Below are 27,331 nucleotides of genomic sequence, written 5' to 3'. Positions count from 1 at the left end.
GCGGCACCAAGATGGCCCACTAAGGAGCTGAGCATCACATCACATCTCCTGCAACTGGGAAATGAGTGGAGACTTAGGGCCATATAGCACAGGGGATAAGGCACTTGGATAAGGTGCTTGCCTGACTTGTGGCTGACATCCATTCCATCCCTGGTACCAAGTGGTTCTGCCCCTCCGGTGTGACTCAATATCTCTCCTAAGTGGGGGCATCAGCACCTACCACTGGGCCCTGTCAGCATTCAAATGGCAGGACCAGGGGCCTTCAGGAAGGGGAGAGGGCCTTAGTGCTGCCAGGGGCCCTGGGCATCCTCAGTCCTTTCTGAGAAAAGCTTCTAGCAATCACTGGGAATCAGGATGGGCCCCACACTCATTAAGGACTAGGGGGCTTCCACAAGAGAACAGGGAGGAGAGGTATGGCTCTTGCCTGGAACACATGGCCCTGGCTTGATCCCAAACACTGCCATGTTCTCCAATCGCTGTTGGGAACAATTTCTGGGGACTGAGCTGGGAGAATCTCTAAGCAAGGCCCAGTGTGACCTTGAACAAAAAACATGACAGAGACCGAGACCAGCCTTCCTGGTCCTCACAGGAGGCCTTGGGACTGGTAGTGACCATGGTTGGGTTTATCTGCTGAGAAGGGCCCCAGTTCTGCTGTAGAGCCCCCAACCTGAACAGCCTTGGGGCCTCCTAGACCTGACACAGGCCTGGCTGGTCATGCGTGAAGGGCCTTCAATTACAGCGCAGCTTTCCCAGCCTGGGTGCCCCCCCACTAAATAAATAATTCACTAGCAGCTCCTGACAAATAGGTCAGGCAGGGCTGGGCACTGGGGGTGTTGCTGGTTGAGAAGACCTGTGGGGAGCAGTGCATAATCTGGAGAGGCACTGGGCCTTGGCCTCCTGCTGAGCAGGCTCCGCTCTCCTGACAGGGACCTCCCTCCAGGCAGGGCTCAGGGCTAAGATTCAGGCACCAGTACCCTCCCAAGTGTAATCCCATCTTCTCTGCTCCAGCCAGGCAGCAAGGACAGGGCCCACAGGAACAGATTCAGGTCAGAAGAAAGAGGGGGAGGTCAGGTAAGCACAAAAGCCAAGGCCAAAATTCTGGTACTCGAAATATTTTTTATTTTGCATGTCATAGATTATCCACTTTCACATTCTTAAATGCTCAGCAAGACTTCCACGTCTGAAAATGGCCAGACAGCCACAGAGCAGTGGCCAAGTGACCACTAAGCGCTCACAAAAGAAAAGAAAATTGGGATGAAAAGAAAATTGCATGTTTTTCCTTCATATTCCTTAAACAAAGGCTCAATGCTGAAGAACGGAAATTCTTTTCTTCTTCATGCCTCAAAGGAAACATTAAACTTATCTGACAGAGCCAGTGAGGTCTCTTCAATAATTAATTGCACACATGAAAAACCCTTTAGGATACATAAATATTTTGCCACACAGGGTGCAAACATATTTTTATTCTGGTTGATTCTGAAGTCTGGAAACAAGGGGGACCAGTGGCAGGAGTGGGGTGTGCTGTGCCGGAGAAGGATGCTTCCCACCTATAGTTGGCCAACAGGAAGGAAGAAGTGAAAACACCAACACTATCTTCGCCATGTGCTTGCTGCTATTCAGCGTGTGAAGTGTATAGGTGTGGGGGTGGCAAGTGGGCCAACTGCAGGGCTTGCCCTGAGAAGTAGGGATATAAAGAGGGGTGTGGAACAGGGGTATAGATACAGGGATTACAAAGCACCGCTGGCAGGTGACGTGTGTTAAGAACACCGTGCTCAGGTACACACAGGGCAAGTGTCGTGCTAATGCCAAAACATGTGGGTTATGAACCTCTTTCCCCGAGGGGGGCTACACAGCAGGTTTGGATCAGAGGTCAGCCCTTGCCTGGCCCAGCAGGAGGCCTTGAAGAGGGGCTTGGAGGCAGGCCAAGGGAGACATCCACTGAGATGGGCTTAAAATCCAGTCTTGTAGGGAAGCGGAGTTTTCCACAGGCCACCTGGGGGCAGCAGAGCTGGCGGATTTTGTCCTTGGAGGCACTGGATGGGTGTTGGCAAGTGACCTGCCGTGACCTGCCTGGAAGAGGGGCCTTTAGCTGAGCTAGGCCTGCAGCAGAGTGGGGTGAGGGGTGGGAGAAAGGGAGAGCAGAGCCCCATGCAGGCTGGTGCTCAGGGGAGACACCTTGCACTGACACTTACCAAAACACTAGCAGAACTGGCGGGACTTCCACCCTGGCTGGGCACTGTCAGAGGCCAGGCACCAGCGCACCTGCAGGAAAAGCAGCATCAGAGCAAGCCCTAGGGCCTCCCTGTGCAGACAGATAGCAGCATCCTACAAAGCTCTGCTGCTATCCCCTTGGTCACCTCCAGGGATCACCGTGTCCATCCCAACCACGATAGCATTGCCCGGCCTTCCTGCTCCACAGGATCAAGGGTCCAAGGAGGGGCGGGCAGAAACAGTAGCATAACAGGTAGTGCACTTGCCTTGTACATGGCTCACCTGGGTTCTGGAACTACATATAGTCCTCTGAGCCCCACCTTGAGTGAACCTGAGCTCAGAGACAAGAGTAGGTTTTGAAGTACCACCAAGTATGGTCCAAAAGCAAGCAAGCAAGCAAAATTTAAAGTATAAACAAACAGTGTAGCAACTCTAATGCCAAATATTCTGAAGAAATGTTAAGTCATTAAGCTATATGAAGCCTAAAGTCTTTTTTCTTTTTTTTTTTTTTTGGTTTTTGGGTCACACCCGGCAGCGCTCAGGGGTCACTCCTGGCTCTATACTCAGAAATCGCTCCTGGCAGGCTCAGGGGACCATATGGGATGCCGGGATTCGAACCACCGTCCTTCTGCATGCAAGGCAAATGCCTTACTGCTGTGCTATCTCTCCCTGAAGCCCAAAGTCTTTATGTGAAAAACAAAATACAGTAGCTGGAGAGATAGCACTGCATAAGGCACTTGCCTTGCACGTGGTCCGTCAGCCTGTGTTCAATCCCTGGCCCCACCAGGAATAAGTCTCGAGTACTGCTACATGTAGGGAAATCAAACAGAGTTGGGAGTAACCCTGAGCACCCAGCACTCCACTAAATAGTAGGGGTTGGAGTGCACGTACCCCAAGTGGAAAAGGCCCAGAAATTCCACTATGTGGTTCCCCAGCACTGCTGGGAGTGGCCTCCAAACAAAGGAGTCTTAACGGAGTATGACCACATTGACCTTGGTCCTTGTGGAGTCTGAGGGAGTTGGCTGGGAGCCATTCCCACACCCCATTCCCACTCCTATCCCTGCCCTGTCACCCCTCACCATAAGCCTCTCGGTTACTGTGCAGGATCAGGTCCCCAGAGGCAGCCAGTGAGGGGGCAAAAAGCCCATCGATGGGCAGGACTCCAGAAAGACTTCCCTGGGTCTGGCACAGAAAGAGTTGTGATGAAGGGCCTGAGTGATAGCACAGCGTGGGGCAATCTCACCACTTGGGAATATTTTTATTTACATAAAAGATGTACCTGAAGGGGACCAGGGAGATGAGGAACATCAAAGTTGAAAACTAGCCCGGGCCCAGGACCAAGTCAAAGCATAGCTGGTTGGGTGTTTACAGGTAGGACATTTGCCTTGCATGCAGCTGACTTGAGTTTGATGACCCAGGTCCCATATGGTCCCCAGCTTGCCAGAGTGCAGAGCAAGTAGTCCAGAGTGCTGCCAGGTACTCCCAAGACAACGCCCTCAAATATATATATATATATACAGGATGCAGATATTCAGGTTCTGGGACTAGGCCTCAAGCCCCTCTGATGCTGAAATAGGTAGAAGGCTGGGTCCTGAGCACAGTGCAGTCTTCTTGCCCTGCCCAGGACAAGGGTCAGGCCTCCCACAGGACTCCAGGTGTCTACCATTGTAGGTGAATCTAGGTAAAAGCCTAAACAAGTGTTTTCCCCCAACTTCCTTTTTCCTTAACCTTTTCCTTTGAGATGTAAAAACTCACTGGATAGTTGCTTTTGTATTTGAATTGACTTTCCCCCCAGCAGGGATTAGGGGTTGGTTTGAATAAGAAAAGGCTGTCTGCTTTTGGGCTACAGAGAGAAAGCACATGGCACAGACAGCACTGGGCAGTGAGAGCACAGAGCAAATGGAAAAAGCACATGGGAAAGAAAGACTTAGGAATAAAGCGAGCTGACTTCAATGAATATCTTTTATGACTGCTGTGTATTATTTATCTGCTACTACCCTGCTTATCAGACTCCTCAGCCTAAAGGGTTAGAAACATGGTGTTTGAGGGGTCCTCATCTAGTTTGTAGACTTTATATTTTCTCTCTCATTTTTTTTTTTTTTTTGGTTTTTTTGGGTCACACCCGGCAGCGCTCAGGGGTTACTCCAGGCTCTGTGCTCAGAAATAGCCCCGGGCAGACTCAGGAGGACCATATGGGATGCCCGGGTTTGAACCACCATCCTTTCTGCATGCAAGACAAATGCCTTACTGCTGCTGTGCTATCTCTCCGGCCCCCAGACTTTATATTTTTTATTTTTATTCTACACACAGTGACTCAGATACTGTGGTCAATCTGTTCTAGCTATAATACCTCTGGAGCATCTAAATGACCAGGCACAAAACACAGGGTTCGGGTCAAACCCCATTCTTCTTCTGACCCAGGGACTGTGAGGACACACCAGAAAGTGGCAGAGAAGTTCTGGAGTGAGTCTGAGTGGCTTCAGGGTCATGGCCTTAGTGCAGGGTTTTCTGACATGCGCTCTGGTTCCTGCTTGCAAACAAGCACACAGCAGAGAGAATCAAAACAACCCAGTTAGGGGCCGGAGAGATAGCATGGAGGTAAGGCGTTTGCCTTTCATGCAGGAGGTCATCGGTTCGAATCCCGGCGTCCCATATGGTCCCCCGTGCCTGCCAGGAGCAATTTCTGAGCCTGGAGCCAGGAATAACCCCTGAGCACTGCCGGGTGTGACCCAAAAACCACAAAAAAAAAAAAAAAAAAAAAATTTAAAAAAAAAAAAAAAAACAACCCAGTTAGGCCAAGTGATAGTACAATAGTTAGGGCACTTGCTCTGCAGATGGCAGACCTGATTTCTTCGATCCCCAGCACCCTTTATGGTTCCCCTGAATCCTGTAGGAGTTATCCCTGAGCACACAGCCAGAAGTAAGCCCTTAAGCACAGCCAAGTGTGGCCAAAAACAAAACAAAACAAAACAAATACGCACTATGACCTGTGAGCCCAGACTGGCAACACTCTGACTTTGTGAAAAGCAAGGTCTGATATGGAAAGCAAATGGCAGTTGCCATGGCGGAGTGTGCAGACGCCATTGGCAGGATCTGTCCACAGCTCAGGAAAACATTGCTAAACCAAAAGGCAGGCAGGAGCACATGTAGGGCCAGGCCAGATATATGTACAGCTTGTAGACCTACCACATTGTCATCAGAAAAGAAAATGCTAATAAATATATTTTTTGGAGAAGTTGGTTTTGGAGCCATACCTGCTCAGGGATCACAGGACCTCTGGGTGTTAGAGATAGAACCTGGATCAGCCACGTGTAAGGCAAATGCACCCCCCAACTGTCCTTTCCCTCTGGCCCTTGGTTTCTAAGATGACACCACCACACCATAGCATCACTCCAGCAGTGCCAGGTTCCAATCATGTGCCCCCAGCCTTCTCCTTGACCCAAAAGCAGTGACTTTCAGAGTTAGGGATAGTACAGCAAAGATATTTGCCTTACATACAGTTGACCCAGGTTTAATCCTCATACAGTTAGTTCCCCAAACACCTGGGGCCGGAGAGATAGCACAGTAGGCCTTGCAAGCAGCCGATCCAGGAACTAAGGTGGCTGGTTCGAATCCCGGTGTCCCATATAGTCCCCTGTGCCTGCCAGGAGCTATTTCTGAGCAGATAGCCAGGAGTAACCCCTGAGCACCGCCTGGTGTGGCTCAACCCCCCCCCCAAAAGAGTGATTTCCTAGCCAGGAGTAACCCCTGAGCACTGCTGGGTATGGCCCAAAACAAATAAACAAAACCAAAATAAAACAAAAAACAAACAAACAAACAAAACAAATCAATAGACAATGAATATGAGTAATAAATTTGAAAACCCAATAGCAGGGGCTAGAATACTCCAGCAGGTAGTACGTTTGCCTTACACGCAGTTGACCTGTGTTCGACCTGTGTTCAGTCTCCTGAACCTGCCAGGAGCGCAGAGCACTGCAGGGAGTAGCCCCAAAACAAACCAAACAAACAAACAAAAAGATACAATAGCACACCGGTAGGGCAGACCCAGACGGGCCCAGGTTCAACCTCCAGCATCCCATATGGTCCCCTGAGCCTACCATGATGGATTTCTGAGTGCAGAGCCAGGAGTAAATCGAGCACTGCAGGGCATGGCCCCAAAACCAAACAAACAAAGACACAATAGAAGGGATACCATGTCTTGGGGCCGGGCGGTGGCGCTAAAGGTAGGGTGTCTGCCTTGCCAGCGCTAGCCTAGGACGGACCGCGGTTCGATCCCCCGGTGTCCCATATGGTCCCCCAAGCCAGGAGCGACTTCTGAGCGCATAGCCAGGAGAGTAACCCCTGAGCGTCAAACGGGTGTGGCCCATTAAAATTAAAAAAAAAAAAAAAAGGGATACCATGTCTTGACAGAGTGAAGCAGCCCTGTCAAGGGAAGCCAACTTGAGAGGAAACAGCTCTGTGAGGAAAGTAGTTTTGCCCGAGGTAAATAGAACTGAAAAAAGCCAGACTAGGTGACACCTAGCTGGAGACTCCATTCACTTTTTTTTTTTTTTTTTTTTTGGTTTTTGGGCCACACCCGGCAGTGCTCAGGGGTTACTCCTGGCTGTCTGCTCAGAAATAGCTCCTGGCAGGCACGGGGGACCATGTGGGACACCGGGATTCGAACCAACCACCTATGGTCCTGGATCAGTTGCTTGCAAGGCAAACGCCGCTGTGCTATCTCTCCAGGACCGAGAGTCACTTATCTTGGGGGAAGTGGGAATGGTAGGTGACAAGGGAGGCAACCACTGGAAAAGCACCTGTCCCCCAATTACACCCCCACTGCAGAACTGGCCTCTCTCCCCTGGTCTGCATGCAACTGGTCAGTAAGAACAGATCTAGAGGACATGCCCTCCTCACTGCACAGAAGTCTGCTCCACAGAGGCCAAGGAGAGGTGCTGTCCTCCCTTGTTTGGTTCTACCACCTCCCCTGGATAGCTCCCCTGTTGGTGGGGGCACCCTGGTTGCACATGTTCTGCCCTCAGCACCAGCTGAAGTCACAGCTGGCAAGACAAGCTAAGAGAGGTAGCTGGTCAGAGTTGTCCAGGTCTGAACCTTCCTGCCTGGACTGATTGAGCACAGAAGTCATTGGGTTCCCCAAACCAAAGGTGACAGATAAGCCCTAGGGTGGAGCTCTACTCCTCCTGTGCTGACTGGTACCACCCTGCATCCCCCCCACAGTACAAGCCACTTTTCAGTGACCTCAAGGCCCTTTCCAACATTCCTGAAGTGTAGGTCCAGGAAATGTGAGCCCTGGACTGATCGGGACACAAAAGCACACAGTCAGCAAGCACATGGAGTGTCCAGACCTGCCACACTAACATAAAACACTCAATACACAGCATGTCTGGTGTACTTAACAGACACTCAGCAAGCAGAAAGTCCTGGAATACCAACTAACATGCAAACACTCATCGTGTCCCGGCATGCTAACACTTCCCAGGCCAGGAGGCAGCTGTGATACACAGACCCCCTGAAATCCCTGCAGAGAGGTCTTAGGGTGCTCTTCAGACTGAAATGTGAGTGCACCTGTGCCCCCATGATCTCCCCATCACGGGCTTTCTTTCCCCTGTCTGCCTCCTCTGCTCCAAGACTGAGAATGTCAGTGGGAAAGACACAGTTCCCAGGTTCACTCATGTGCATGCAGGGCTTACCTGTGCATTCAGGGTGGTGGTGGCAGAAGCAGTGCACGCTGGGTAGGTGAAGGCAGCTTGAGAAATGGCAGGGGCCAGCTCTGTGGTGTACAGAGGGTAGGGGGCCCAGGCCTCTGGGGATGCAGCGATAAGGGGAGCCCCTATCAGGTCATCTGCAGAGACAAGAGCCCCCCTGAGAACACTGGGCTCCCACTCCAAAAAGAGACACAGGTACAGACCCTTCCCAGGTGATTTCAGAGAGGGGAGCCATTCATGCACAACACAGAGACACGTTATGTTACATATATGCACCTCTCATATGATGTATACCTCATCATCAGAAGGTGCCAGGGGCAGACAGCCCTGTGGGTGCAGCAACAGTCGTGGGAGAAACTCCTAGGAAAGGGGCAGGGGACTGGATGCCCACCTGATGCCCACCACTAGCTAGGGCCCATCTTGCCACTCACAGGGGTCCTGGGTGATGAAGTGTGCACCGAGGGCAGGGTGAGAGCTGGTGGGGTTCGGTGTGGCTATGAGCTTATTCCTGGCCATCTTGGTGTTGGCTTTGGCAAACTCTAGCTTCAAGGTCTGAGAGTTCTCAGGATCAAACCGGATACCCTAAGAGGAAGGAGAAGAAGGGAAGGAGAAGCCTTCTTCAGCTGCACAATCCAGGCTGGGGTGCAGCAGCAAGTCTAGCAGACACAGGAAGGCAGAGCCCCAAGAAGACAGACAGCTGGGCAATGAGGACACCTGCAGGTTCTGTCCTAGGGCAGGCTCTGCAGAGGTAGAACAGGACCCTTTCCCACTACCTGGAAGTCCGTGGGCCAAAAGAAGATCTGTTCTACTTACATTCAAGGCGTTCTTGGCCACTTCTGCTCTGGGCCGACTGTCAAAGCTTACAAAACCAACAGGCTAGTGGTAGGCGAGGGAGAAAGAGAGATAAAGAACCTTGTAATTCTCTCCATTGTCCAGCTCATGCCACAGCTCATCACTGAAATAGATAGCTTTATTATTATTTTTTTGGTTTTGGGGTCACACCCAGCGACGCTCAGGGGGTCACTCCTGGCAGGCACAGGGAACCATATGGGATGCTGGGGTCTGTCCTGTGTTGGCTGTGTGCAAGGCAACGCCTTACCACTGTGCTATATGACTCTAGCCCCTGAAATAGGTTTTTGTTTTGTTTTGTTTTGTTTTTTGTTTTGTTTTTGGGCCACACCCGGCAATGCTCAGGGGTTACTCCTGGCTGTCTGCTCAGAAATAGCTCCTGGCAGGCACCCGGGGGGGGGGGGGGGGAACCATATGGGACACCGGGATTCGAACCAACCACCTTTGGTCCTGGATTGGCTGCTTGCAAGGCAAACGCCGCTGTGCTATCTCTCCGGGCCCTGAAATAGTTTTTAAGAACAGGGAAGTCCCACAACTACTGCCCACCCCCATTTGCATCTGGAAGAACAAAGGTTCTTTGTACCCAAAGATTCCCACTCAGGTACCACTGTGAGGATGGTATCAAGAGCCTCAGGGCAGAGCAATAGTACAATGAGTAGGGCATTCATTTTGCATGCAGCTGACCTGGGTTCAATACCCAGCACCCCATAAGGTCCCCTGAGCACCACCAGGTATGCTTCCCCACCATCCCCCCCAAAAAACACAAAGATCCAGGTATAAGGGTCAAAGAAATAGTAAAGGGGTGACTCTTGCCATGCACAAAGCCGATCTGGATTAGCTCCCCATCATCCCATCTGGTTACCCCAGTCTCACCTGGAGTGATTGATACCTAAGCTCAGTGCAAGGAGTAAGCCCTGAGCACTGCCATGTATGGTCCAAAGCCTAATCCTCTTCCCCCCCATAATCAAAAAGTGTCTGTTCTAGGGCCCAGGGGTGGGAGGGAATTCCTCCATGGTAGGGCACAAACCTTACATGTGCAAGGGTCCAGGCTCAAGCCACATATACAGCACAACACTACACAAGCACTGCAGCACAACAAATCACACAACTCCCTATACCTCAACTTCCCCCAGACCCTGTTCATAGGGTGAAAGGTGTTCTTTAGATGTTCATAATGGTGTTCATTAGGGATCAGTTCCAGAATTTTCCAGACTAGAAAAGTGGACATCCCGGAGAGATAGCACAGCGGCGTTTGCCTTGCAAGCAGCCGATCCAGGACCAAAGGTGGATGGTTCGAATCCCGGTGTCCCATATGGTCCCCCGTGCCTGCCAGGAGCTATTTCTGAGCAGACAGCCAGGAGGAACCCCTGAGCAACGTCGGGTGTGGCCCAAAAACAAAAACAAAAAAACAACAACAAAAAAAAAAAGTGGACACATGGGGCCGGAGAGATAGCACAGTGGTAAGGTGTTTGCCTTAGACACAGAAGGACGGTGGTTCAAATCCCGGCATCCCATATGGTCCCCCGAGCCTGCCAGGAGTGATTTCTGAGCGTAGAGCCAGGAGTAACTCCTGAGCACTGCTGGGTGTGACCCCAAAAAAAATAAAAAAAATAAAAGTGGACACCAATATGGCTCCTAAGGGTGCCAGACTCAGTCTCCGGAGCTAGAAGTCATGAACAGCCTCAGCACAGATGAAGTTGGCCCAGGGCATCAGGAGAGACTCAGCCCAGGACAGACAGACAGACACAGGTCCCTGTGCAGGGACCATCTCAGGAACAGGCCATGACCTCAGAGCTGCAAGTCATATTCCTGAGCAGCCACTGATGGTCCTTGAGACTGAGGAGTGGCTGGTCTGAACTGGAAAGAGAAAAATTACCTGTTTTGAGGTGAACTTGATGAGGGAGCCTTCATAGCCCTGCAGAAAGAGAAGTGCCCATCAGCTACTGCTTTATAATACTCTCCTCACTCTCCCCTGCTGCTGCACACACACACACCCATTCCCTCTCTCCCCAGCTCAGCAACACCAGATTTCTCATGAGCTGGCATAGAGGCTCCAGGCAACACAAATTAAAACTGCCCCCCCTGGAGAGATAGAATAGAGGTAAGGCATTTGCCTTGTATGCAGAAGGTTGGTGGTTTAAATCCCGGCATCCCATATGGTCCCCTGAGCCTGCCAGGAGTTATTTCTGAGCATAGAGCCAGGAGTAACCCCTGAGAGCTGCCGCATGTGACCCAAGAACAAAAAAAACTGCCCCCAGCTTAAGATCCACTTAAGAACCCAGCTCCCATCCTTGAGCCTTTTCAGCGACAAGATGAATGTTTCAGTTTCTTTTTTTTTTTTTTTTTTTTGGTTTTTGGGCCACTCCCGGCGGTGCTCAGGGGTTACTCCTGGCTGTCTGCTCAGAAATAGCTCCTGGCAGGCACGGGGGACCATATGGGACACCGGGATTTGAACCAACCACCTTTGGTCCTGGATCGGCTGCTTGCAAGGCAAACGCCGCTGTGCTATCTCTCCGGGCCTTCAGTTTCTTATATGGCTGAGTCACCGAGACACCTCTGCATCTTCCTTTCCTTGAGAGGAGGGGCTCTGGGTTGGAACAGTAACTGGGGCTCAGATGACCAGGAGAGAAGTGAGTGTCCTGCTGCAGCCTCTTGCTGTCTTGCAGGCAGCCCAATACATCATCCACCCAGCCCACCCACGGCCCATACTCACCTTGAATGGCCTGAAGAGCAGGTAAAGTTCTCTGGGCTTAATATCCACAGGAAGGCCACTGATGAACAGCGTCCGGACCTGGAACATTGAGAGCTGTTGTGATGGTCTGGCCAGACACAGGAGGGAAGAACTGCCGATTTCCTGAGCTCTGGCAGCCTTCACATACCTGAGCACTGTTTCACAATGGTGAGCCCTTCAAAACCCCTTCTGGACACTTTCCCAGGTCAGAGACAGTATAGCGGTTAAGGCACTTGCCTTTCACACTGCAGACCCAAAATTGATCCCCAGCATTCCATATGGTACCCCAAGCGCCCCAGGAGTGATTCTTTTTTTGGGGGAAAAGATCACATCTAGGGGGCCGGGCGGTGGCGCTAAAGGTAAGGTGCCTGCCTTCCCTGTGCTAGCCTTGGACGGACCGCAGTTCGATCCCCCGGTGTCCCATATGGTTTCCCAAGCCAGGAGCAACTTCTGAGCGCATAGCCAGGAGTAACCCCTGAGCATTACCGGGTGTGGCCCCCCCCCAAAAAAAATCACATCTAGTGGTGCTCAGAAATTACTTTTGGAGGGCCCGGAGAGATAGCATAGCGGCATTTGCCTTGCAAGCAGCCGATCCAGGACCAAAGGTGGTTGCCCCTACCCTGCTAAAGCCATGCCTGCTCCTTCCATCACCCAAAAATCAACATTTTCCCGATAGCCCTGCCTCATCACTGACCCTCTACAATTCCCTCTGGGAATGATGAATCTGACCAAACTTCAGATCATGTGTCCTACCACTGAGGTATACCCGTTAGGTCCTAGAACTGACACTTTTTGATTTTTTTGGGTGGGGGAGGCACAGGCTTTGGACCATACCTGGCAGTGCTCAGGGCTTATTTCTTGCTGAGCTCAGGGATCACTCCAGGTGGGACTGGGGGTAACCAGATGGGATGATGGAGATCTAATTCAGGTGGGCTTCATGCATGGCCAGCGTCACCCCTTTACTATCTCTTCGACTCTTATACCTCGATCTTGTGAGTTTTCTTTCTTTGTGTGTGGTTTTTTTTGTTTGTTTGTTTGTTTTGTTTTGTTTTGGTTTGGTTTGGTTTGGTTTGGTTTTGGTTTTCGGTTTTTGGGTCATACCCAGCAGCGCTCAGGGGTTATTCCTGGCAGACTCAAGGGACCATATGGGATGCCAGGACTCAAACCACCATCCTTCTGCATGCAAGGCAAATGCTCTACCTCTATGCTAGCTCTCTGGCACCCTGTGGGTTTTCTTTTGAAGGGGTGGGGAAGCATACCTGGCAGAGTTCAGGGGACCATATAGGGTACTGGGAATTGAACCCAGGTTGGTTGCCTGTGGTTTGTTGGGCTGATATCACCAGGGCTTTTTGGAGCAAGTGCAGGCACCTCCCCATCTTCCTTCTTCAGGGAAGTCTGGTATGTCCCCTAAAAGTACATGTCCCTAAAAGTCATAGAATCAGTAATAGTGCTTTGAATCTCTGGACAACTTCATTTGCTTAATGCTGTTAGTTGCAGATTAATTGCTTAATCTGGGGCCAAAGTGACAACACTGTGGTTAGGGTGTCTGTTTTGCACACAACTGACCAAGTTTGACACCCATGTTTGCCAGGAGTAATTTCTAAAACACAAACCCCTGAATGCCACCAGGTATGGCCCAAAAACAAAAACAACAAAATTGGGGCCAGAGAGATAGCATCATGGTAGGGTGTTTGCCTTGCACACAGCTGACCCAGGATGGACCCACTATCTCTGCTACATCTGCTGTGGTCAGGTCACTTGGCTGTGGATTAGAGGTTGTGCTTTTCTGGGGTTCAGGAGATCCAAGCTACAGAGCTGCCAGGGTTGTTTCGGGCATGGAAGGACTGTATGTGCTGGGGATTTACAAACCCCTTCAGGACTGCTCTCCACAGACAGAGCCACCAGGCCACGGCCATGAGCCATGTCTTATACTATCTTCCTCTCTACTCAACATCACTGGGTTGAAAAATTCGTCTAATAGATGGGACTGTGCCTCAGTGGCATTTGCCTTGCATATGTGAGGGCCTAAGTTAAAAAAAGTTTACTTGCCCAAGTTTACCCCTTTGCAAAAAGCAAAGAAGGTAAAGAACTCTCTCTCTCTCTCTCTCTCTCTCTCTCTCTCTCACACACACACACACACACACACACATACACACACATACACACACACACACACACACACTCAACACAGATAGCTACAGGCTGGGGAGGTGATTTAAAAGGCTGAGCAAATCCTTTGATATGGAAGTCCAAGCTCAAGCCTGACCACTGGTGGCCTCCAGCATCTACAAAGAGAGACCATGAGTCATGGGGGGAGAAAGGCACAACCCCCACAAATAAAATAAAGGCAAAGCTTCTGTCCTGAGGATGAAGCTAGTGGTTCCTTCTCTTTCTGGGAGAGCAGATGGGGTCAGAGCAGGATGGGCCTCAGTTCACCCAGACGCCATCCCTGCTGCTGCTAATTTTAAACCCTTCCTCAAAAGGCCCTTCTAGCCAGACCTCCCCAGAGGCTTCTTAAAATGGCATGTTCCCCCCCTTCAAAAGAAAATGGCATGTTCCCAGCAAGTTGGATGAAAGATGGACAGATTGATAGATGGGGGTATGTCTCACCCTCAAGGCTCAGAGCCTTGCTCCAGCCTGCTCCCACCCCTGTTTCTGTCTGAGGGCCTTGTCCTGTCACAGCCAGAAGCTAGGAATGAAGTGTGGGAGTCACACCCTGACTTAGGACTTGTTCCTGCACAGCTGTTCAGGTCCAGTGGAAAACACCTAGAACCTGTTTTGGTTTTTGGTATTTATTTATTAGTTTATTTTGTTTTTTGAGTCTCACCCCCAAGGTGCTCAGAAGTTACTCCTGGCTCTGTGCTCAGAAATCACTCCTGGAAGGTACAGGGGACCAAATGAGATGCTGGGATTCAAACCACCGTCTGTCCTGGATCGGCTGCATGCAAGGCAAAAACCCTACCACTGTGTCATCTCTCTGGCCCCGTTTTGATTTTGGGGCTACTCACAAAACCAAAACCACACTTTTTGGTTTTATTGGGTGGTGCTCAGGGATTACTCCTACTGGGGCTTGAAGGGGATTTCATGGGGGGGGGTGGGCATGAGGGGAAAGGAGGGCAGAAGGCGGGAGGTACAGGAGCATGTCACATCCTGCAGAGCAGATTGGGGTGGAAGGTGGTTCAGTCCCTTAGGTTTCATAGCAGGGTGTGTGCAAGTACACAGAAAGGGGATGTAGGAATGGGTCTCCAAGGGCCACTCGGGAGAGGTGGATGGAATGCAGCTACAGGCCGCACAGGCCCAGGACTTATATGGCCTGAACAGGGGCAAACATATCTGTCACAAGGGCTAGGGAGAAACTCCAGAAGGCTGAATCCCAGCTCAGGGTCTGTGACAGGGTCTTCCCTATCCCTGTTCACTCCAAGCCTGAATTACATGGGGCTGGGCTCTGGTACCCCCCAAAGCTAGCTCAGTTCATTCACTCCGACCTTCAGATCAGCCTGTGGCCCAAACCACTAGCTAAGGATCAGGAAGCAGCCAAAGGCAAAACAAGGGTCATGACCAGGCTGTCTCGGCCAAATGGCTATCATTCATCTGAAAGTTAGTCCTTGTGGGACAGGGGAAGCCAGAAGGGTACTCAAGTAGGACTGTACAAGTCAGGAGCGTGTGAGCCTGGCAGGTGGTGAGACGCCCATGATCAGAAAACAGTGTGGGGCCCGGAGAGATAGCACAGCGGTGTTTGCCTTGCAAGCAGCTGATCCAGGACCAAAGGTGGTTGGTTCGATTCCCGGTGTCCCATATGGTCCCCCGTGCCTGCCAGGAGCTATTTCTGAGCAGACAGCCAGGAGTAACCCCTGAGCATGGCCGGGTGTGGCCCAAAAACCAAAAAAAAAAAACAGTGTGTCAGGCACAACCCCCTGAACAACACCGATGAACCCCAAGCACCTCCAAAGGGTGCCTGGACAACAGGATCCATGTGACCACAACTTCAGGACATGGCTCCTGGTTAGCACCAAGACCAAATGTGCAACCTGCAGTTATCCCAATCAGAATGGCAATGGGAGAAAGGGAAGGAGGGTCTGAGGGTTCAATCCCAAGCACACCCTGGTGTTACGTTACAGCTTTTTGTTTTGTTTTGATTTTTTGTTGTTTTTTGTTTGTTTGTTTGTTTTTTGAGTCACACCCAGCAGTGCTCAGGGGTTACACCTGGCTCTACATCAGAAATCTCTCCTGGCAGGCTCGGGGGACCATATGGGATGCCAGGATTCAAACCACCGCCCTTCTGCATGGAAGGCAAATGCCTTACCTCCATGCTAGCTTGTAGCCCTGAGTTTATTTTTGGGTCACACCCTAGCGGCGCTCAGGGGTTATTCCTGGCTCTGGGCTCAGAAATCACTCCTGGCAGGCTCAGGGGACTATATGGGATGCCAGGAATCAAACCAGGTCTTCCTCGATCAGGCAGGTGCAAGGCAAATGCCCTACCGCTGTGCTCTCTCTCTCTGGCACCAGGTTACAGCTTATTTTACATAAAACAAAGATCATCCCCAGTTCCTTATGTTTGTTTACAACTTGGATTTATTCCTAAACAAAGATTGTCTTACTTGTAAACCTGGGTGGGACTGGCTCAGGATAGCCTGCCTGATGTCCTTATTGCCCCACCCAGGGATGGTCTCTGTACTCAATAAAAACAGCAGTTCTGGCAGGCAGCTTGCTTTCCATATGAGGTAGAAGACTGCTAGACTACAAGAATTTCACCCTCAGTCTGGTTTGGATTATTTCATGCACGACTCTGAATCAGACTAGTTCACCTGGGCACATGGTGATTTATGGCACGTGGGTGATTTTACACTCTCACCCCTAGCTTCTGGCAGGAATGACAGTGTGTCACCTGAGCAGAGCAGGAGTGATCCATCACAGTTAGGTATGGCACAAACCAAAGGAACAAAAAAGGAGGCAAGCATTTCCTCATACTCATTCCCAGTGGGCTGAGCACACCTCAGTCAGCCCAGGGCAAACCAGGAGGGTATTAGAGAGGGAAGAAGGGAAAATTGCTAATTAAGAGCCAAGGCCATTGGGGCTAGAAGAATAGTACAGTGGGTAGGGCATTTGCTTTTGCACATGGCTGACTAGGTTCGCTCCTCAGCATCCCATATGGTCCCCTAAACCTGTCAGGAATAATTTCTTTTTTTTTGTTTGTTTGTTTTTGGGTTACCCGCCCGGCAGCATTCAGAGGCTACTCCTGGCTCTAGGCTCAGAAATCGCCCCCAGCAGGCTCGGAGGACCAAATGGGACCCCGAGATTCAAAACACCGTCCTTCTGCATGCAAGGCATGCACCTTATCTCCAAGACACTCATAAGGACACTGAGCCTAGTCAGCCAGGGTGGTCCATTCTCTGGGCTGTACAGAATGCTAAAGATGGTTCCACAGACAGTGGCATGGAAGATAAACCTGCACACCCTCCCACTACACATCAGCATCTCTCCAGGAGGCAACAGGGACCAAGGAGAGGAGGCAGTGGCCATAGGGGGCCACAGAGCAATGTGTGTGTGAGAGCAACCAGGTCCTGCCTAGGAGTCAAGGGACTGAAAAAAATTAAAACAGGGCCCGGAGAGATAGCACAGCGGTGTTTGCCTTGCAAGCAGCCGATCCAGGACCAAAGGTGGTTGGTTCAAATCCCGGTGTCCCATATGGTCCTCCGTGCCTGCCAGGAGCTATTTCTGAGCAGACAGCCAGGAGTAACCCCTGAGCACCGCCGGGTGTGACCCAAAAACCAAAAAAAAAAAAAAAAAAAAATTAAAACAATTTCTCCCACCCAGGGGAACCACTCAGAGGCTTAGAATAAACTTTATCAATCCCGATTACCCCACACTGAGTACTTGACATGGGCAGCCCACTGTTCCATTCTGGAATCTGTGCTATATCTGCAAAGCCCAGAATCAACCCCAGCAGTGCAAGCAGTCAAATGTGCGGGAACAAGACAACCAGGAGGTACACATGGGTTACAGGTTTGTGGGCATGAAAGTGAACCCCTAACAAGCACAACTATAACCAATGAGCCTTCACATACACTCTGAGCCCTGTAGGCACATGGCACAAGCGAAGGAGTGCAGACATTGGAGAACATTACAGCCATGTGCGCCATCTGCATTGATCCCAACATCAACCACCTCAACAAAAGGAAAGGAGGACAGAGGGAGAAAGAAAGAAAAAGCAGAGGGGGCGGATAGTGCAGGAAAGGAACTTGACTTACACACAGAAATTTAATAACCAGGTATGGACCCACCCTCAATAAAATACAGAAATGATGGACTAGAGGAGGTGTGGATTAGACCCCAAAAACAGCGCACAGGAGCCACTTAGTACTCAAGTTGGGAAGGGAACAGCTGGAGTATTACAAGATGATCAGAGCACTAGCATAGGAGGGTAGGCTTCTTACCTTGTAACAGCCACTTCCTGCCTACCCTGATTCAAATCCCAGCACCACCTATGATTCCCAGACCACAGCCAGGGACAACCCAAAATCAAAATCCAAAATTAAAATTTAAAAGAAAATCAAAAAGGAGAGGGAAATAAAAGGCAACAAGGCCATGTTTGCACAGGGCAAGCTCCATAGACTCATTCCCTTTTCTTGAAAGAGATGTAAATCAAGCCATGAAAAAAATCATTGGTATACTGGCCATGCAGCATAAAGCTGGCAATCTTGGGAGAAGAGGGCAAGCCAAGCGCGTCACCCATTCCATCCTGTTCCCCTACCCCTACCCCTGTCTATCATCCACAACTGCTGCTTTGCATATGGCCCTGCCTCATCACCTCCCTAAGATTCTCTTCAAGGACACCAATCTGACCAAACTTCAGGTACTCTGGTATTTGGGCTAATATCAACAGGGCTTTTTATTTTTATTTTTTTTTATTTTTTTTTTTTTTTGGTTTTTGGGCCACACCCGGTGACGCTCAGGGGTTACTCCTGGCTATGCGCTCAGAAGTTGCTCCTGGCTTGGGGGACCATATGGGACGCCGGGGATCGAACCGCGGTCCGTCTCCTAGGCTAGCGCAGGTAAGGCAGGCACCTTACCTCGAGCGCCACCGCCCGGCCCCTCAACAGGGCTTTTTAGGAGCGAGTGTGGTAGGCACCTTCACAGCCAGGCCCACATCCCCATCCTTCTTTCTCCAAGAGACCTGGCTGCTGAGAACATGCCTCACAAAAACTGTAGTATCAGGAATAGTGCTTTGAATTCCTGGACAACTTCATTTGTTTGATGCTGTCATCCCTTAAGAACACACAATTACAAAAAAAAAAAAAAAAAAAAAAAAAAAAAAAAACCAAAACACGCACAATTTAACAGAATGAACAGCTAACAACAAGAACTTACTAAACCTTCCACCTTTGTATTAATGACTTCATTGGAGATATAATACTTTTCACAAATGTGCTTGCCACTGTACTTTTTCTTTCTTTCATTTTTTTAAAACTAACTTTCTTTCTTTCTTTTTTTTTTTTGGTTTTTGGGTCACACCTGGCAGTGCTCAGAGGTTACTCCTCCTGACTTTGGCTCTGTGTTCAGAAATTGCTCCATGTTATATAACTACACACACACACACACACACACACACACACACACACACACACACACACACACTCTGCTCAATTTGACTGGCTTTAAAAAAAAAAAAAAAAAAAAAGTTGCTCCTGGCAGGCTCAGGGGACAATATGGAATGCCAGAATTTGAACCAAACTTCTATCCTGGATCGGCTGTGTGCTATCTCTCCAGAACAATACCGAGTATCACCAGGTACTGCCAGGGAGGTTCAAAATCTATAAAAGCACTCTTGGCTCTAGAATAGAGCGAGAAAAAACTGACTGGAAGAGGAGAAACACACGTATGAAGGGATGAGGGGCCGGGACCAAGCAGTCTTAGGTGCATTGGTAGTGTTAAGAAAGGACCAAAAAGATAGCATGGAGGTAAGGCATTTGCCTTTCATGCGGAAGGTCGGTGGTTCAAATCCTGGCATCCCATATGGTCCCCCGAGTCTGCCAGGAGTGATTTCTGAGCATAGAGCAAGGAGTAACCCCTGAGCACTGCCGGGTGTGACCAAAAAAAAAAAAAAAAAGGACAGAACTAGGGGCTGGAGAGAGAGCACATCGGCAGGATGTTTGCTCTGCATGCCACCACCACAGGACAAATGGTGGTTCAAATCCTGGCATCCCTTATTGTCCCCCGTGCCTGCCAGAAGCAATTTCTGAGCACAGAGCCAGGAGTAACCCCTGAGGGCTGCCAAGTGTGACCCAAAACCAAAAAGAAAAGAAAAAAAAAAAAGGACAGAACTAAATATCCAAGCCAAAGGCAACAACAAACAACAATGGAATCAAGAGACCCAAATTTTAACAATCTAAACTTAACATGGGCCTGTTATACTGGCAGGCTGGAGGGCAAGGAGGGCGATAAGGAATACACTTGGGGAACATTGGTGGAAGGAGGCGGACTCTGGTGGTGGGATTGGCCCTGATTCATTGTATGTTTGAAACCCAATTATGAAGGACTTTGTAAATCACAATGATTTCAATAAAATTAAAATAAGGGGCTGGAGAGATAGCACAGGGATAGGGCGTTTGCTTTGCATGCAGATGATTCAGGACATATGGTGGTTCGAATTCCAGCATCCCATATGGTCCCCCGAGCCTGCCAGGAGTGATTTCTGAGTGCAGAGCCAGGAGTAACTCCTGAGTGTTGCCGGGTGTGACCCAAAACCAAACTAACTAACTAACTAACTAACTAACTAACTAACTAACTAAATAAATAAATAAATAAATAAATAAATAAATAAATAAATAAAAAGGAAGTTAATCTAGACTAGAGCAACAGCACAGTGGATAGGGCATTTGCCTTGCATGTGCTGATTCCAGTCAACTCATTTGGTATCCTGAGCCTGTCAGGAGTAATTTCTGAACACAAAGTCAGGAGTAAACCCTAAGCACCACCAGATGTGGTCCAAAAACAAAAAAGTTTTTTTTTTGTTTGTTTTTGGGCCACACCCAGCGGTGCTCAGGGGTTACTCCTGGCTGTCTGCTCAGAAATAGCTCCTGGCAGGCACGGGGGACCATATGGGACACCGGGATTCCAACCAACCACCTTAGGTCCTGGATGGGCTGTGTGCAAGGCAAACACCGCTGTGCTATCTCTCTGGGCCCTTTTGGTTTTTTTTTTTTTTTTTTTTTTACAAAAAGGTTTTAATTAAATTAAAAATAAAAAGGACTGGGGCCGGCATGGTGTCTGCCTTGCCAGCGCTAGCCTAGTCCCCCAAGCCAGGAGCGACTTCTGAGCGCATAGCCAGGAGTAACCCCTGAGCATTACCGGGTATGGCCCAAAACCCAAAAATAAATAAATAAATAAATAAATAAATAAATAAATAAATAAATAAATAAATAAATAAATAAAAGGACTAAAAGTAAATAAATTAATAAATAAAAGGACTATCGGGGCTGGAGAAATTGCATAGCTGTAGGGCATTTGCCTTGCATGCAGCCAATTCAGGTGGTTCAAATCCTGGCATCCCATATGGTCCTCCATACCTACCTGGAGCAATTTCTGGACGCAGAGCCAGGAGTAATCCCTGAGCACCGCAGAGTATGATCACCCCAAAAAATAAATAAATAAAAGAATTATTAAAGAGGCCAAGGAGATAACTCAAGAGCAAGTCCTGATTTCTATTCTGGGTACTGTATATCCTCAGGCTCTACCAGTTCTACACCAGGGAGCTTTGGGGATCCCTGATTACTTTCAGGAATGGCAGAGACCCCCTCCGAATGCCTGGCTGGGGGGCCCTTATTTGTTTTTGATTTTAGGCCACAACTAAGTGTGCTAAGGGGACCATAAAATATGCCACCAAAGGGGCCCGGAGAGATAGCACAGCGGCGTTTGCCTTGCAAGCAGCCAATCCAGGACCAAAGGTGGTTGGTTCGAATCCCGGTGTCCCATATGGTCCCCTGTGCCTGCCAGGAGCTATTTCTGAGCAAACAGCCAGGAGTAACCCCTGAGCACCGCTGGGTGTGGCCCAAAAACCAAAAAAAAAAAAAAAGATGCCACCAAGGATTAAACTTCTGTTGGGTGTTTGTGAGGCAAACTTCCTGCCAATTTACTATTTCTCCAGTCCCAGGTGCTGCTATTAATAAGTAAAAGATAGTACGTTAAAATGCTTGCCTTGGGGCTGGAGAGATAGCATGGAGGTAAGGCGTTTGCCTTAGAAGGTCATTGGTTCGAATCCGGCATCCCATATGGTCCCCCGAGCCTGCCAAAAGCGATTTCTGAGCATAGAGCTAGGAGTAACCCCTGAGCGCTGCTGGGTGTGACCCCCTCCCCCCAAAAATGACGCTTGCCTTGCACCCAGCCAACCCAGGCTCATCTTGGCGACACAGGGTTCTTCAAGCCCCATCAGGAGTGATCCCTGAGTAGAGCCAGGAGTAAGCCCTGAGCACTGTCAGGTGTGAAAACCAAGAAGGGGAGAAAGAAAAGAGCTTCACTTCACTCGGCACCTGTTTCCTCATTATAAAGTGGTGAAGGCACACAATGCTTGGAGATGGATACCAGGCACAAACACTACATATGGGTTCCCTATAATTAGCTCAGCATGCCATAAAGTTCTCTGAACAGAAGAGACATGTCCACAATACATCCAGGAACCTGGGAGGTTGTTCTTCCAAAACCCCAGGGCTCTGTTCAGGTGAAAGGCCAGAAGCAAACAGCCAGTCCCACCCACACTGCCAGCAGACAGCCCCGACATTCCAGACTGTCAAACAACAGAGAAAAAGAGATATACCCCAGCTTGTACTCACTACCCCCCACCTGGCCTGTAGAGACATTCTGCAGAACCTGAAGAAGTGGTACCAAGCCTGCAAGAGCTGCTGACCAGCATCACTGCAACAGGTGAGCAAAGAAGAGGAAGGAGAATGGCCAAAGTCAAGGAAGTCAGGTTGACTCAAAAACCCAAAAGAAAAAAAACAAAAATAAAATAAAAAACAATGTGACTCGGAGATAGCACAGCATTAGGGCGTTTGCCTTGCACAGGGGCCGACCCAGGGACTCAGGGCATATCTGGGTTTGATACCTGGCATCCCATATGGTCCCCCACAACTGCCAAAAGCGATTTCTGAGCACAGAGCCAGGAGTAAACCCTGAGCACCAAAAACCAAAAAAATAACAAACAAAAAAAACCATGAGGTTGAGAGCCCGAGTGATAGTACAGCAGGTAGGGCACTTGCTTGGCATGCTACTGGCCCAGGTTTGATCCCTGGCACCACATAGGGTCCCTCAAGCACCTGAGTAGAGAAAGAATAACCCTGGAGAGCACCCCAGCTGTGGCCCCAAAACAAAAGACTCAGGCCAAGCCACCCACTGCCATTTACCAGTGACCTTTCTAGAAACACTAAGCTGACATGAAATAGCCATAACTCAGGCCAAGTTTGATCCCTGATGTTATATATGTTCCCCTGAACATTACCAGGAGTCATCCCTAAAATGCAGAGCCAGGTGAAAAGGCCTGAACACTGCCAGTGTGGGCCACGTCCCCCAAAAATTCACAACTCCCAAAAAACTGAAACGTATGCCTGCCATACACACACCCTAAGATTCCAAAGACCACCTTCCCTTTAGAGGACCCCCAAAACAATAACTGTAGCTTAATCATCTTTGCATAAGTACACCTTATACTTTATATTTATACAATTTACATATATATATATATACATACAATATATGTGTGTGTGTGTTTTTGTGTCACACTAGCTGTACTTAGGAGTTAACTCCACGTGGGCTTGGGGCAACCATAAGGGGTGCCAGGGATTGAAACAGGATAAATACATTAAAGGCAAGCATCCTACTCGCTGCACTATCTCTCTAGCCTAACGTTTTCTTTTCTTTTTGGTTTTGGGTCACTCCCAATTTTGCTCAAGGCTTACTCCTGGCTCTGTGCTCAAGGATCACTCTTGGTGGTTCATGAAGGCCTATATGGGATGCTGAGTATTGAACCTGAGTCAGCCACATGCAGTGCAAATACCCTAACCTCTGTACTCGTGTTCCACCCCAATATTTCCAAGTTATGGGTCTTCCTCCCCAAGAGGGCTATGACTATCTAGCTATCTACAGCAATGGCTAAGACAAGACAAGCTTCTGATCTGGCAAAATCAGGAGTTAAACCTGGCTTGGGTTCACATGCACGTTGAGTTCCTTCACCTGGAGCTCAAGCAGTCGACATCCCAGGCCTGGGCAGGGAACAGCTTCTATACTGGCACATACCACTCCTCATAGCCCTCCTGTATACTCAAAGCTTCTAAGATCTCCAACCCCCATAGGAAAAAAGCCAACTTCCCCCAAGTCCCAATGGTGACTGACCTCAGGCTCTTCATAATGTAGCCCCAAAGTTGCTGCAAACAGAGAAAACTACTGGTGGTGACCCAAACAGTCATGTAGCCCACAGTGCTCTAGGATTCTGCAGAGGCCAATCACTCTCCTGGAAACATCCCCACTCCACCTGCTCGTGGTCCAATCCCTGGCACACTGCTGTAACCCTGGCAGAATACCTTTAACTTTACCTTTAGCTTAGGCTGCAGCTAAGACTACATCAGATAGCACAGTGGTAGGGCATTTGCCTTGCACGTAGCAGACCTGGGACAGACCCAAGGTTCGATTCCCGGCATCTCATATGGTCCCCTGAGCCTGCCAGCAGCAATTTCTGAGCACAGAGCCAGGAGTAACCCCTGAGCACCGCTAGGTGCGGCCTAAAAAACAAAAAAACAAAAACAAAACAAAAACAAAAAAAAGGGGCAGACAGACCATGAAAAGCAGACAGTCCAGGATTTTCCTTCAAAACCTAAGCAATGGAGTCTACTTCAAAGTAGGGGAAAGTGGGGCTGAAGCGGTGGCAAACACGGTAGGGCATTTGCCTTGCACGTGCTGACCTAGAACGGACCACGGTTTGATCCCCCGGCGTCCCATATGGTCCCCTGAGCCAGGAGCGATTTCTGAGCTCAGAGGCAGACTCCTGAGTGTCACCGGGTGTGCCCCCCCAAAAAAAACAAAGTGGGAGGAAGGTCTGAGGCCCTTCTAGCTCAAGTGCATTCTGGGTCCTTTCCTAGCTTCCTTCCCCCAGTTTTGTCCCAGAAAAAGACAGGCTGACCCCCACAACAGCTGCAACCGCTCCCCCATTACCTTGGGGAAATGAAAAAACGTGGATGATCAGGGTGACATTAAAGCTCCTAAAGCCCAGGGAAACCAGGTGGCACTTGGCATGGGTACCAGTGTCCAGAGCCACCCCAAGCTGAAGAGATGTCAGTCCTTCTGACCCCTTCAGAAATTCTCCATGCCACCCCACCACCACCACCAAAATAAGTTGATCAGTACCTGTGTGTGTGTGTGTGTGTGTGTGTGTGTGTGTGTGTGTGTGTGTGTGTGTGTGTGTGGTTTTTGGGTCACACCAGCATTGCTCAGGAGTTACTCCTGGCTCCACACTCAGAAATTGCTCCTGACAGGCACAGAGGACCATACGGGATGCCGGGATTCGAACCAATGATCAACTGCATGAAAGGCAAATGCCTTACCTCCATGCTATCTCTCTGGCCCTGGTACCTGGACTTTTGAGAAGCCTCGTTCACAGGTGCTCAGCCGCTGAGAGAGAGGAGAGAGAGAGAAGAAAGAGAGGAGAGAGGGGAAAAAGAGAAGAGAGAGGAGAGAGAGAGGAGAGAAGAGAGAGAGGAGAGAAGAGAGAGAGGAAAAAGAGGAGAGAGAGAGGAGAGGAGAGAGAGAGGACAGAGAAGAGAAGAGGGGAGAGAGGAGAGAGAGGGGAGAGAGAGAGAGAGGAGAGTGTGTGAGTGTGTGTGTGTGTGTGTGTGTGTGTGTGTGTCTGTGTCTGTCTGTCTATCTGGTGGGGTGACCTGTCACCCACCACCATTCCCACCAAACCACTAGGCCAGTAGCTGGGAGTGCGGGCAGGGCATAAGCCGCTCTTGTGGTTTCACCCCAACCCAGGGGAAGGCAGTTTCGGGAGGATAAGAGGCTCTGCGTTTCCCGGGCATGCCAGGGTGGGCAGGAAGGGGCGCTCATCCCCCCAAGTCCAAGACCACAACGGAGGCCACTGGGGCCGGCAGACCGACCCCCACCTCCACCAACTTCGCTCCGGCCCGCAGTCTGGATGGAAACTGCCGCTCCCCGTCGGGGCCTCGCCTCCCCTCGCCATCCCAGCCCACGTGTGCCCCTTCCACGGGCCCATTAAGCACCGCCGAGCACCTGGCACTTGGCAGGTAGCAGGGGCCACGGAAGGCGGGCACCCGGCTGGGCGTCTTGGGGAGGGCGCGTGGCGTCTCCTGCCCGACCCCAAAGCGCGCGAGGTCTCCGCAGGGCGCAGGGCGCACGGTGGCCGGGCCAGCACGGGTCGGGCCCGCGGCCGGTCGCAGCTCCAAGGTGACGGCGTGGACTGTGCAAGAGTGGAAAGTGCAAGAGGGGGGGACAGCCGCTGGGCTGACCCGTCCAGCCCAGCCCAGCCCAGCTTAGCCCTGGCCCTCCGGCGAGTCCGGGCCCTGCAGCGGGCAGCAACCCCGGCTCCAGGGCGCACGCCTGCCCCGGCCCGGCCTGAGCCCTGGAGACGGGGGACAATCCCCGGGGCTCACCTACCTCCTCTTCCGGGGCGCCCACCTCCTCCTTCGGGGCGCCGGGCTCGTTGTCCGCAGGTGGCTCCAGGCGGCTCATGGTGCGGGCACGGGTGCGAGTGGCGCGGACCGAGCGGGCCAGCTGGGGCCGAGCGGGAGTGTCCGCCTCCGGCTCCTTTTCACTGCGCCCAGCGGGTGCGCCCGTGGCGGGGCGGAGCGCGGGAGGCGGGGACCCGAACTGGGCTCAGCTGGGGCCCAGGGACCCGCGCCCCGTTGCCGTTGCAGCTGCGGGTCCCGGCGCGCTCCGGCGTCCCTGGCGCAGCCTCGCCCGCCTTGCAAACTGCGACGCCCGCGGACCCCCAACTTTATTTGTTGTTGTTGTTGTTGTTGTTTGGGGGGCTCACACCCGGCAGCGCTCAGGGGTTCCTCCTGGCTCTGTGCTCAGAAATCGCTCCTGGCAGGCTCGGGGGACCGTATGGGATGCGGGGATTCGAACCACCGGCCTTCTGCATGCAAGGCCTTGTCTCCATGTTATCTCTCCTGGTTAGGTTTATTTTATTTTATTTTATTTTATTTTATTTTATTTTATTCTATTCTATTCTATTCTATTCTATTCTATTCTATTCTATTCTATTCTATTCTATTTGGTTTGGTTTGTTTTTTTGGGCCACACCCGTTTGATGCTCAGGGGTTCCTCCTGGCTCTCTGCTCAGAAATCGCTCCTGGCAGGCTCGGGGGACCATATGGGATGCGGGGATTCGAACCACCGGCCTTCTGCATGCAAGGTAAACAAGGCCTTACCTCCATGCTATCTCTCCGGCCCCGGACCCCCAACTTTAGTCGGTGCCCACAGGGTCCCCTCTGTCCGGCCCCGGAGAGGACCAATTTAGGCGCCCGAAGCCTGCAGGACTGGAGTCGAGGGGCCCGGCCTGTCTGGAGGGAGATGGGGCCAATGGGGCCAGGTTGTAGGGCGCACACCTGCACCCGGCCTGTGGCTTTGCTGCGTGGCCTTGAAGAGATCAACCAGTTCCTCTCTCTCTGGCCTCCAGCCCCCTACCCGCCTTGGGGACCCCAGTGTCCGTTACCTCCCGGGAGGACACCCCAAGAGACCGGAGTGCCACCTACATACACCCTGTCCCCCACTCCTCGAAAAGGACCCGCGGAAAGGGCTTCTGCCGTCCGTTTGGAGGGGGACCCCGCAA

General features: G+C 50.7%; 1 protein-coding gene across 1 annotated transcript; it reads right to left on the bottom strand.

Annotated features, from left to right (window-relative positions):
- Positions 1-1,103: 1,103 nt before the first annotated feature.
- On the bottom strand, positions 1,104-26,229 carry RBPMS2 (RNA binding protein, mRNA processing factor 2). Its single transcript, XM_049782902.1, has 8 exons — positions 26,155-26,229; positions 11,482-11,559; positions 10,645-10,683; positions 8,733-8,795; positions 8,351-8,501; positions 7,905-8,056; positions 2,193-2,262; positions 1,104-1,547 (listed from the first exon to the last, which is right to left on the bottom strand). Exons 1-7 carry the CDS (start codon positions 26,227-26,229, stop codon positions 2,200-2,202), a joined length of 621 nt encoding a protein of 206 aa, XP_049638859.1. The 3' UTR covers positions 1,104-1,547; positions 2,193-2,199.
- Between the last annotated feature and the right edge of the window lie 1,102 nt (positions 26,230-27,331).

This window comes from Suncus etruscus, chromosome 1 (assembly GCF_024139225.1).
Source record: "Suncus etruscus isolate mSunEtr1 chromosome 1, mSunEtr1.pri.cur, whole genome shotgun sequence".
NCBI lineage: Eukaryota > Metazoa > Chordata > Mammalia > Eulipotyphla > Soricidae > Suncus > Suncus etruscus.
Note: the sequence above shows the minus strand (reverse complement) of the source record. Positions and strands in the feature narration are given on the sequence as shown.

What these genes read in the sequence shown, in the direction of transcription:
- RBPMS2 (XM_049782902.1), bottom strand. Translation starts at nt 26,229, where the DNA reads ATGAGCCGCCTGGAGCCACCTGCGGACAACGAGCCCGGCGCCCCGAAG. An exon ending in TGGGCGCCCCGGAAGAGGAG is followed by an intron (nt 11,560 to 26,154) that starts GTAGGTGAGCCC and finishes TCAATGTTCCAG; the next exon opens with GTCCGGACGCTGTTCATCAG. An exon ending in TGCTCTTCAGGCCATTCAAG is followed by an intron (nt 10,684 to 11,481) that starts GTGAGTATGGGC and finishes CTCTTTCTGCAG; the next exon opens with GGCTATGAAGGCTCCCTCAT.